The sequence below is a fragment of the Chroicocephalus ridibundus genome, chromosome 3, assembly GCF_963924245.1.
Source record: "Chroicocephalus ridibundus chromosome 3, bChrRid1.1, whole genome shotgun sequence".
Classification (NCBI taxonomy): Eukaryota; Metazoa; Chordata; class Aves; order Charadriiformes; family Laridae; genus Chroicocephalus; species Chroicocephalus ridibundus.
Genome location: NC_086286.1, coordinates 101,413,154 through 101,425,184, shown reverse-complemented (window position 1 = coordinate 101,425,184; position 12,031 = coordinate 101,413,154). Strand labels below are relative to the sequence as shown.

The 12,031-nt window shown below is 38.9% G+C and overlaps 1 protein-coding gene across 3 annotated transcripts in view; it reads left to right on the top strand.

Annotated features, from left to right (window-relative positions):
- The window catches only part of PRIM2 (DNA primase subunit 2), a 117,876-nt gene that overhangs the window by 22,243 nt on the left and 83,602 nt on the right, over positions 1–12,031 (top strand). For 2 of the 3 annotated variants that reach the window (XM_063330277.1, XM_063330278.1), the window contains exons 6-7: positions 2,105–2,200; positions 2,583–2,720. In XM_063330277.1, coding sequence (XP_063186347.1) covers positions 2,105–2,200; positions 2,583–2,720 — 234 coding nt within the window. Of the gene's footprint in view, positions 1–2,104; positions 2,201–2,582; positions 2,721–8,415; positions 8,611–12,031 lie in introns of those variants that run through there. The other variant, XM_063330279.1, reaches the window with a different exon arrangement.

The following is a 12,031-nucleotide window of genomic DNA, read 5'->3' as shown; positions in this document are numbered from 1 at the left end:
TTACATTTGAAAAATGGAAGTCAATATTGGAATTAAAATTAAAAATTTGGTCTATACTAGGTGAAAGGCAAGCTTGCAGGCTGATGCGGTGACTTATACTTATTTAAACAAGAAATATATCATCTAGAAAGGAGAAGCAGGGTTTTGATCGCACTGTGTGAAATTTGTATATAGTTCCAGGGTGTCACGTTTGAAAAGTGTGAATCTTTAAAAGACTAACAACAATAAGATTGTTAGTGAGAGTATTTTATAGAAAGTGTTTTCTGGTATCATTTACACAAACACATTTAATTGTTCTGATACAGCTACTTTGTTAAAGAAAAATGGTTTCCTTAAAGGCTGTTTTTCCTTGAGCATTAGATTTTTCACATGCAGAAATATCATGCCACTGTGTATTTCCTCTGTCTTCAAAGTCACATTCTTCTGCCTTGCTGGCAGCTTTATTATTATTTTTAAAGCTGGTTTTCCTGAGAGGGTGCTACAGATTACATCAAGGTGCAGACAGGGTCACTATAAGCCTTCTAGATGTAGCTGCTTTGGCCATTTCATATGCATCTATCAGATCACTTTCATAGAGGGGATTTGCTGAGCTACTCCTTCAGGTTTGAATTAGAAGCTCCTTTCTTCCAAGAAAGGTGTTTTGTTTTGTTGCATTTTCTCAGTTTTTCAGCTGATAAGAAGGAAAAGAGTTTTGTTTAAATGCACATAAACACATGGAAGTGTTCGTCAACAAATTAGATATTCCCCGCCATTTGGTGAAGAAACCAAACTGCTTTTGCACATCCCTTTCCATGGAGAGGATGGACACAGAGTGCCTTTTTTATCTTGTGTTTGGAGGCTGGGTATCTCTTGCACGCAATAGCCTTGGCTTGGCTCCTGCCTGGGCTCTAGCAGCCGTCTTGACTGCAGCCTTATGTCACCTCTCGGTAGGTATTGGAGCACGCGTCCAGTTTAGGTAGAGCAGTGACATGGTGTGTTAATCTTTGGTGACCTCTGTGTCCATCTATGTTTTGGGCAGGCGTTCTGTGTTCCTTAACATTGAACCCCTTTCAGTCAGGGGCTATTCCCGTTATACTTTATCAAGAACATATTGTGCAAATATTTAAGACTGCTGTTGCATGTAGTTAGGTATCATTGCTGGATTACCAGTATGTACGATCTGTTTTATCAGACTGGGTTATTCATGATTTTTATGATTTAGTGGTTTTTATTTATTACTTTTTGCAGGTTTTAAAGCCTGAGCTTAAGCATCATTTAAAGAACAATTTTATTTCAAATTTTGTTGTTAATTATTTTCTGTTGAATAAACACCCAAAATGATTTATTGACTAGTAAAATCATTACAATGTGTGAATTTTAAGGGGATTCTCTGCTGTATTTCATGCATTATTAAGTAGTCAAAATGCATTTTTTTATATATATATTTATGCAGTATTTAAGTTTTTATATTAGGAAGTGTAACATTGTCCATGATTTTTCAAGCTAGAAATTTTGGCTTCAGTACTTTATGTTGTTAAATTAGAGCATTGCTGCTTAACTTACCTGTTCCAAGAACTGGAAAAGCACTAACATTTAGAGAACAGTAAGTATATCATTAGTTCTCACTCCTCAAAAAAAAAAAAAAGAGAGATAAATCTGTGAATATAATATATGTCATTTTTCTAAAAGTCTGGATTTAAAAATGAGCTGTAACTTCTGTTTTTGTTAAAAATCTGACAAAGTGGTTTAGTCCTTACTACTTGCCATTCAGTCGTCATACTTTGTTTTAGTGCATGCAGTAAATCTAGGTGTGAGCAGGGATTGTCACAAGTTTTATTTTGAAGAAGTTGACTTTTAGAAAGCATGTTTTATAGTTCTTGTGTTAATGTTTAAAATTATTATATTTTAAAATCTGCACTATTGCTTCAGAAGGAAGGTTATTTAACAGTATTGACCGCTAGTGTTATTAGTGATCACTTGCTGAATATGTAATTCTCTTTCCCTTGTCAACTAAAGTGAGGATATATTTACAGATTAAGTAATCTTTTAGATCATGTTAATTAAAAAAAAAAAAAGCCCTATTCTAAAGTATTTCAGCAGTTTAAAAACAAGCTCTTAATTTTAGATTAGCGAAGACCTGAAAAGCGAATTGGCAAATGAGTTGTGTGCATCAACCCCTGGCCTCGGCATGATTAAAGTAAAAGAGCAAATGTTCTATAAGGTAAGTAGAAATTGGTAAATTCCACAGATTTGTATTCATTCTCTTTCAGTTAAACTTGGAGTTACTGATTTTAAGTTTACATAATACTATTGCTAACAGTTATAAATTAACTGACACTAATGAGAGTTCCTCTTTTTTCATGTCAGTGTAAGGGTAGAAGGAGGGAGTGGGAGAACAAAGGGAGCTTTAAACTGCCATTAATGTCTTTTGTTCTCTTCTGCCATCCCTTGTCTTTGCCACAAAATCGGTCTTAAATTTTAACATTTCCCAGACAAATGACTTAACTTGCCTGGCTGAGAGACTGCTCAGGGTGGAGACATTCTCAAAATCTGTTAATGCATTATTTTGCTGTTTCACAGCGTGGGTTTTTCTTCTTTCTCAGGTTGGACTAGCAGATGCTGTGGATCTATTTAGAGCCAGAAGAGTGTTTATTAAAGATGGATTTGCATATGTGCCACTTAAGGAGATTGATGCTATTGTTTTGAATAATTATAGAACAAAGTTATCTAAAGCACTGGCGGTAAGTCTGATAAAGTCCAATTTTTACAACTTTTGTTGCATTGTTTAGTGACACTCTTGGACAGTAGTAGCCTTTTGGATTTTTAAATTTATCTGCTTCCATCTGGAGAATACCAGAAACCCTGTAAAAAGTGCTGACAGCACTTAAAAGAAGTTCATGATGAGCTGGGAGTCCATTAATTTTAAATGGAATTTAGCATGTGATGTGCATTGTAAAGAAATTTCTGCTAGAGGATTTTAAAATTGTTTACTGCATAGAGTGTAACATGACTTTTCATTCAAAATGTTATCCCCATACAGACAACTGGTATTTCTCTTTGTATCAATATTTTTTCCCACAACACTTTGCAAGAGTTTTTTCTTGAATCAAGTAAAATAGTGATTTGGGTTTTTTTTTCTGGGAACTGAAATGAGGATAAGTACAATGTGTCAGGCAAAAATAAAGTTTTCATTGTATGAATGGTATCAAATCTGGTTAGGAGACTGATGGTAAATACTGTATGGGAATGCTCTGTTAGTAATTCATTGATCAATTTAGGAATTGCTAATTTTACAATATTAGAGTCTTCACAGGATTTAAAAGTTGGTGATCATGTATAATGCACAGAATTTTAGTCCTAGAAAAATACAGCATTGATTAACATGAAGGCAGTTTGGATTGCTTTTTAAAAAATGTTTTCAAAGCCTTGTATTGCTATGTCACATTAATAACAAGGTTGACCATGAGTGTTTAGTGAACAAACAGTGTGAAGTAAAAATGCATTCCTTTAAGAAGCTGCCAGTACACTAATTTTCTAATTTGTTAATTTTCAAAATAACTGGAGTCTGTGGGATTATTTAATGTGCGGTGAAAATTGTGATACTCTTTCGTGAACGTTTCCATTAGAACTCTTTAATACAGCTGCAACTAGAAGATATCCTTGTTTCATTTGATGCATAATGTTCTTGCTGAAAGCTGATAACATTTGTGTGGGATTTAAAAACAATGAATGTATTCTATAGAAACGTGGCTAAGTACAGCAGTTATCTGCATCTGTTTAAAATAGTTCCGAGAAGCTTCGTGGACTTCTGGAATGTGCCTGTTGTGCGAGTAGCTGAGGAGAAGTCTGAAAAACAGTAGGAACAGTAATGAGTAAACTACCTGACTTTTCAGTTTGAGGAAAAACCTCCCAACTTTTTCTTACAAACGCACACTATCTTATATATAATTAATTTAACCCAGATTACTTTGGTAAAGCTAATGGCTGCTTTATAGTAAAGAACTACTTCTTTATGTTATCCTCTGTAATCATGGTTTAGAAATTTTAACATACTCATGAGGCTGGAAAACTGTCTTCCATAGAACTGCTATGTTTTAAGTTATTGCAGTATTTCAGGTTTGCATTAGTTTTTAGTTTTAATACATATGTTTTGTAAAGTTCACCATATTTTCAGAGTAAGGAATAAAAGATTAGTGATTTCTGTCCTATTCCAAAGCTCCTGATGATTACTAATTTAGTTTGTGAAACCATATTTAATAAGCTGTTTCAGCTAACTTTAGCCAGCACAGTGCACTGCTGAGAGGTGCTAGGAATATTATTAAATTGACTCTTTTCATAGAATCATAGAATTGCTGAGGTTGGAAGGGACCTTTAAGATCATCAAGTCCAACCATTAACCTACCCTGACAAAAACCACTTCTAAACTGTGTCCCTAAGTGCCACATCTACCCTTTTTTTAAACACCTCCAGGAATGGTGAATCCACCACCTCCCTAGGCAGCTATTCCAATGTTTAATAACCCTTTCAGTGAAAAAATGTTTCCTAATATCCAATCTAAACCTCCCCTGATGTGACTTGAACCCATTTCTTCTCGTCCTATCACTTGTCACCAGGGAGAAGAGGTCAGCCCCCATCTCTCTACAACCTCCTTTCAGGTAGTTGTAGAGGGTGATGAGGTCTCCCCTCAGCCTCCTCTTCTCCAGGCTAAACAACCCCAGCTCCCTCAGTCCTTCTTCATAAGGTTTGTCCTCTAGACCCCTCACCAGCTTTGTAGCCCTTCCCTGGACACGCTCCAACACCTCGATGTCCTTCTTGTAGTGAGGGGCCCAAAACTGAACGCAGTACTCGAGGTGGGGCCTCACCAGTGCCGAGTACAGGGGGATGATCACTTCCCTAGTCCGGCTCACCACACTATTCCTGATACAGGCTAGGATGCTGTTGGCCGCCTTGGCCACCTGGGCACACTGCTGGCTCATATTCAGCCGGCTGTCAACCAGCACCCCCAGGTCCTTTTCTGCTGGGCAGCTTTCCAGCCACTCTGTCCCAAGCCTGTAGCGCTGCATGGGTTTGTTGTGACCCAAGTGCAGGACCCGGCACTTGGCCTTGTTGAACCTCACACCATTGGCCTCGGCCCATCGGTCCAGCCTGTCCAGATCCCTCTGTAGAGCCAACCTACCCTCAAGCAGATCAACACGCCCACCCAGTTTAGTGTCATCTGCGAACTTAGTGAGGGTGCATTCAATCCCCTCATCCAGATCATTGATAAAGATATTAAAGAGAACCGGCCCCAGCACCGAGCTCTGGGGGACACCACTGGTGACCAGACACCAACTGGATTTAACTCCATTTACCACCACTCTCTGGGCACGGCCATCCAGCCAGTTTTTTACCCAGTGAAGAGTACACCTTTTGACAATGAAGGCCAAAAATCCAGCACGTTCTGCAGAGGTCAATCTAATGTTAGTCTGTTATAGCAAATGGAGGCATAAGTGGAGCATGACACTTGGTAACTGGCTAATTAGTGTAGTTTTCACTGGAACAAAACTATAATCATCAACTACATTTCAGTGAAACTATAAGAATACACTTTTAAAGAAAGGATTGTACATAAGTGATTTTTTTAAAAATCTAATGAAGGTAACAGTTGCTGTTCCACAACATGCAAATTAGGAGGATAATCTTTAGCCAAGTACCTTCTTTCCTCAGCCTTATCTGAAGTGAAGAGGCACGTTTCAGTAGAAGCTATGACACAGTGTCACACTTCCAGTATTGTGTGTGTGAAAAGTCCTTGTTGAAGTACTATTTGGTCTAGGCTTAAGTTTTGCAAGTACAGTTGGTTTAGTATTGCTTGCTACTGCTTTTGTAGCACATGGATGTTTGTATCTGTCTGCTGCAAAGCAGAAATCGATCAAGAGAACTGTGCTGAATTTCAGGCACTATGATAGCATAGAGGGCTTCATGACTTTGCACAGTTGTGCATCATAGCCAGACTTAATTAAGAAGTAATAGAGCCTTAAACAGCATCACTGATTTGTTATTTGATTTGTCTCTTAATGAATGTATTTGATAACATTACCACTTTGGTAAGCATTACTTATGTGTGCTTTTGGGAGCATGTTTTAGTGTTTTTGCAGCACCTGGCTATTTATGCTTTGTTCTTAGCACTTTCTAATGGGCAATCCTTGTTTTATTACAATTTGAGAATTAAGGATCTTCATGGTAAAATAATCCAAATTAGGCTTGAATGCTATTTCTAAAGAAGGGGGTTATGTTTCACAGGGTCATAAAACTAGGCTTCTGGGGGGTAGTTTGACTTTAGCCAATACTTCTGGCTTTGACAGAAGTTATAAGCTTCTAAGCGTCAAAATACCCTGAATATAGATAGTGGAAAGATGGTCTTTCAGGCATGTAGTTTTGAGAAATCTTTCTTATGGCTCTCATTAGTGGTTCAATTCATCAATGTTAAACCACCAGAGTTCTCCAGTGTGGGTTGTTTGTGTGGTGTCATGGATTATTTGTACTGTGATGCATGTTTTGCCTCTTGGAGGTGGGTGCTACTCCAAGGAATCGCACGTGCAGGTCTTTGGAAAGAGTTATCCCTACACAGGGATAATCTTATGATGAAGGCCTGCCCTTGTCTTTTCCAAGGTGCTCTGAAGCTGTTACACTTTACGGGGAGCGTGCTTGTGCTAAAGCTACCTTTCCTAGGCTTCCAAAACATTGAATGACTCGGGTGGTCACCTACCCTTGTTACATTGCTCACTGCATTGCAGGCTCCTGTCGCCACCGTCCTGCATGTTACAGGGTGAGTCTAGATGGGACTGCAAAGGAGCAAAATAACAAGAGTGAATTGATGTGTTGATGCTGAGCTTTCAGAGAACAGTAAATAATTCATAGTGCTGAGTTTAAAAAAAAAAATAAAAAATTATGTTGACACTGGCACAAATTCAGTTTATTCAGAGTTATGCTTTAATCACTTACTAGTCAAGCCCACCAAGCAGTCATATGTTTTGTTTCATCCTTTAAAAATAAATTTGACATCTCAGCTATGTGGCTATTCCTTAAGGCTCAATAATAGGAGGAGTTAATAGTATTCCAGCCTTCTTGACAATTGCAAATGCAACTGCAGAAGCTCATTTTACGTGCAAAATCAATACTGCAAGGACCTTCCTTCTGTATTCTCTGGCCCATTTGGTAGTAAATAATTTCCTTTGTGCCATTAATGATGATTAAACTGTAGGAAGCCTAAACATTTTCTGTAGTTCGTGTAAATTGCAGTATTAGCTCTACAATTGTTTTATAACTTAAAGCAAACTTTTATTAATTCAAATTGCATTATACGTTATTTATGAGGGCTTCACTATGTTTACACTAATACAACAAACATTTCTGCAGTAATGCTATGCTGCATCTTGGTAATTTGAGTTACAGCCAAGTAGTGAACTCGGGTTGTGAAATTATTGGCAGTATTGGATCTCCTTTCTTTAGGGGATAATTGTTTTAATTTTTGATTTCTTGAAATCGGAGGATCCGGCTTGGTGCCGCGGTTCAGACCCACCTCAGAGCTGCATTGTACTGGGTACTGCACAGAGGAGGATCGCTCCAGAGAAATATGGAATGGGACAGAAGGGGGAAAGGACAGCGGCCAAATCATCGGCTGGGACTGGCCTTTATCAGCAGTGGCCCTAAATAATCGAGAAAATGACACTACCAGTTGTCTGACTTGTTGGACAGCCATTTGCCATGACGATTCCTGCCCTGTGTGGTGAACTGCCACGGGCGTAGGGGTGGATGAGGTCGCCCACCTGCTGGAAGTGCTGCAGCGCTTAGCGTGAGCTTCCTTGTAACGGCCGATCCCCAGGAATTACCTAACTTCTGAACAGGCGTTTAGGTTTTTTGAACTGCCCTTCTCGTAGTACCACTTAGTCCTTTGCGTCCGATAGTCTTCCTGTGTGATTGATCAGAAAATCCTTTATATAGAGATTATGGTTTTAGGTTGAGCACATAAAGTGCTCTTTTCATTATTAAAATAACTCTAGTAGTCTTGACGAAACCCGTGTATGGGGTGCTGGCACCCAGGCGCTGGAGGGGGGGGCTGTGGGGCAGCCTCTGTGAGGGGAGGCTGGGGCTGCCCTGTGCTGGATACAGCCGGTTCCAGCCGGCTCTGACCAACCCCTGGCAGGGCAGGGCTGAGCCCCGCAGCCATGGTGGGGGCGCCTTGGGGAGGAAAATATATTTAAGAAAGGGCAAAACACCCCATAGGGAGAGGAGGAGGGAACCCAAAGGAGCGAGAAGCAGCCAGGGAACACCAAGGTCAGTGGAGCAGCTCCATGAGGCTGGAGCAGATCTTCATGGCAGTTGTGAGGACCCCACACTGAGGCAGGTGGGTAGTTCCTGCACACTGAAACCATTTTATATTTTTTTTTTTTCCTGAAGGACTGCAGCCCATGGGATAGAGCCCGTGCCAGAGCAGGGGAAATATGGGAGCGAGCAGGAGCTGTGGAGAAGAGCTGTCATGGAGGGACCATAGCTGCCCCTGCTCTCTGCCCCGTGTGCTGCTTGGGGTGGGAGGTATAGAAGCCTGGAGTGAAGGAGTAAAGTTTGGCTTGGGAGAGAGGGAAGGAAAGGTGTTGTTTTATGTTTGTGTTCTCACTACCTGACTCTATTTTAATTGACATTAAATTACATTAATTTTCCCCAAGTTTTGCCTGCAGTTGTAATTGGTAAGCAATCTCCCTGTCTTTATCATGAACCATGAGCTTTCTCATCCTATTTCCCCGGCCCTGTGAGGAAGGGGAGTGAGCAAGCAGATGGGTGGGAGTTTGGCCCTTGGGTTGTGGTGGGTTAAACTTGGCTGTTCTGTTAATCTTTGTTCGCTAGGCTTGTGGATCTGCTGAGGGTGGATACTGGAGAATAGGAGGTTCAGCACTCTGGTTCCAGCTCATGCAGTTGTATTAGCTTGTGAGTTACCTGCGCTCCTCCTCTGAAACAGCTCTTGGATAAATTCCAGAGGTGGGGATAACAGGTACTGAAAAACCTGACTCTTGACTGGGATGCCTCCATTAGTGTTTGCATCAACTAGATAGAATCATTACATCATTCTTATCTTAACAGATGTTACAGTTCAGAAAATGTTCTGTCCTAAAATTTTACTGCTTGCTGAACATTACATTTTAAAGCTATAAGCAAATGTGTAAATATTCCTGTGTAGCATGACTGCTTTTATTGTGGGTTTGAAGAATTTATCTTACAAAGACCTGTAATTATCGATAATAGCGTAACTGAACTTTCCATTCATAGACTAGTGGCAGTTCTTCAGTACATTTGTCATACTTGTATTTAAATCCAGTCCCTTTTTCACCATCTTGAGCCTAGCAACTGAAGTAGTAACTTGGTTCTTCTGTAAATTATAACTCTACTGCAAAAAGTTGCTTTTGTGAAAATACTTTGTCAGAACATCACACAGGACCTAACAGTCTTCAAATTAAAATATTAACTGAAAATAACACAAACTGGTACCATAAGAAATCAAGATTCCAATGTTAATATGTACAATCTTGATAGCATGTGTTTCTTATTAATTTTATGCCTTCACTTTTTTACTTTGCAGCATGATCTTGTGTAACGTGATAATATGTCTACAAATCAAATTGTTAGGTTTTGAGGACTGAGAAAACACCAAGTGAGGTCTTCCCTTAGTGCAATTTGTATGCATTTGTTTGTTTATTCCTTTCCTTATTTGGGATGTAATCTTCAAAACTGTTAGGAATGTGGATCAAGTAAGTTGCTCCTAGCTTACTAATATTTGTAATGATTTGTCTTTTAAAATTAAATGTTAGTCAAATATGCTGTTTCAGTTGATGTATGCTATGTGTTCAAAGAACCTGCTAGTTTGGGAAAAGTATCAATATACATGGCACCATCTGCAAAACATTTTCGTCCTGAAACACCTACATTTTCAAGCAGTGAAGCAGAGGGCTTTACGTAGTGGCATTAATGTTGAGAAAGTATGATTGATGATGGTCTTGTCACTTGAAATTCATTTCAGGTGTTGTGTTCCCAGTGTTAACTTAAAGTAATCACTGTAACATAAATGGATGATTTTTATAATATGCACATACAAGGTTAGTAAGGTAATAACTTTGGCAGTGCACGGTAAAACGTGATTACAGTGACTTTGTCCTCTGAACCTCTCAGATCAGAGTCTGCTGTGAGAGTTTTGCAGAGAAGCAGGTCAGGTGGTCTTCATTTCTGAGTAGCGTTACATTGTAAGGTCATTGTCTAAGGCACAAGTCTACTGAATAAAATGGCGCTGTTTTGAGTGGGTGAAGTGAAATCAAGGGAAGTGGCTTTGAGTGTGTGTTCTTGTGTCAGAGAGGACTCAAGCCTGTATGCGGAATGGTTACCTGCAAGACAGGGAAATTCATCGGACTTTTCTTTGTGGACCTTCTTTTGCCATGGCCCCTTAACTGTCCCATTGTTGGCTATTTTCTGAAATCCATACTTTAGCGTTCTATCTCCTCTACTAATTGAAGTACATGTATTTCTTTTAGAGACTACATAGATTGCATAAAGTAATTATAAATCATATTAGAAGGCTAAATGAAATTCAACTGTATTCAGTATTTTGTCTTTCTATTTCTTCTATGTTCTTCTTGCATCTGCTACAAAGTACAAGATTTTTATTAAGTACTACATTTTCAGTATAAACAATTGCTGTGGTCTCTGCATGATTCTGTTCAGTTTGATTTACATGGAAATACTTCCATCTTCAAATCAACGAAGGTGTTTCATGATAGTAAAACTGACAAAGCAAGATGTACAGGATTTGAAGCATATGGAATGCTCATGAATTGTTGAGATGTTCCCCAAACTTCAGAAAAACTATTGGAATAGGATATATTAGCAGGAAGTACAATTTTATTTCTATCTTGTGTGTTATAGATGCAATAAGCTGGAAATGCGTCAGTTAATATAGTACCTGTTTAATGTCATGTGACAACAATTTCTTAACATGCTGGTAACAGTACTTTGACAATGATGGGCTATAGTCAGTAAGAAAGAATTTTATTGGTGTACGCAGTTGGTAAGTGAACAGAAGACTCTTTTCAGGATGACTCTGTGTTAGAAATTTGAATTTTCTCCTGATTATTTTCTTATGGCCTTCTGTGACCCGGACACAGTTGCTAAGTGATAGCTGTAGTAGTATCTTTCTGGAGTTGGTTTATGCTGAACTTAATGACAAATTATTTCCTCAACTGTGTTTTTCTTTGAGAAAAGTAGTTAAGTTTCTGGAAGTTACCTGGTAAGTGATCTGACTGATGTTTACAGTGAACCACCAATGGAGCAGGACTCGAGTGACACAGGGAGCCATCCAAACTGCCAGTGAAGATATACCTAGTGTGTTTCTCGGCTGTCCAGTGTTCCACTGTAGAATGAGACTGATTTGTGTGTGTAATTGTTTCCTGGGGAAACTTGATTCATATATGTCAATAATGCGAGCTTCTGTGATAGTGGGGACTTGGATTTCTCGCCTGTCTGTACTTTAGTAGAGGTTCATTATTGAGATCCAGGTTTCAACCACTTACTAGTTTTATGTGTGGTTCAAGAGACACAATTTACCTACCACTGCCATGTACAGTAAATCATAAACTTCCCTTGAAATGAATATACTGAATCTTGCTTACAACTTGCAGGAGTCTGTAAAGCAGCATAAATCTTAGATGTGCTTTGTCTAAACCAATTCTTTCAAGTGATGTAGTTGCTTTTAGAACACAACAGTTATTCACTGGGCTTAATAAATGGATTCTTAGATTCATGATTGTTGAAAAGCAGCATTGCGGCCTGCTTGAACAAACGTGGTCAAATCCTGACAGTTATGTTTTTATAACACTTCTAAAGAGCATGCCACTTTTGTCCTAACTTTCAAATTGTTTATGACTTTAAGCTTTGTGTTTATGCTGAATTTGCAATTCCTGTAGAATAAAAATAATAAGCTTGTTCTTGCTTGCCTCTTTGTCTAATTGCTCTGGTAACTCATTTTGTCACTTCT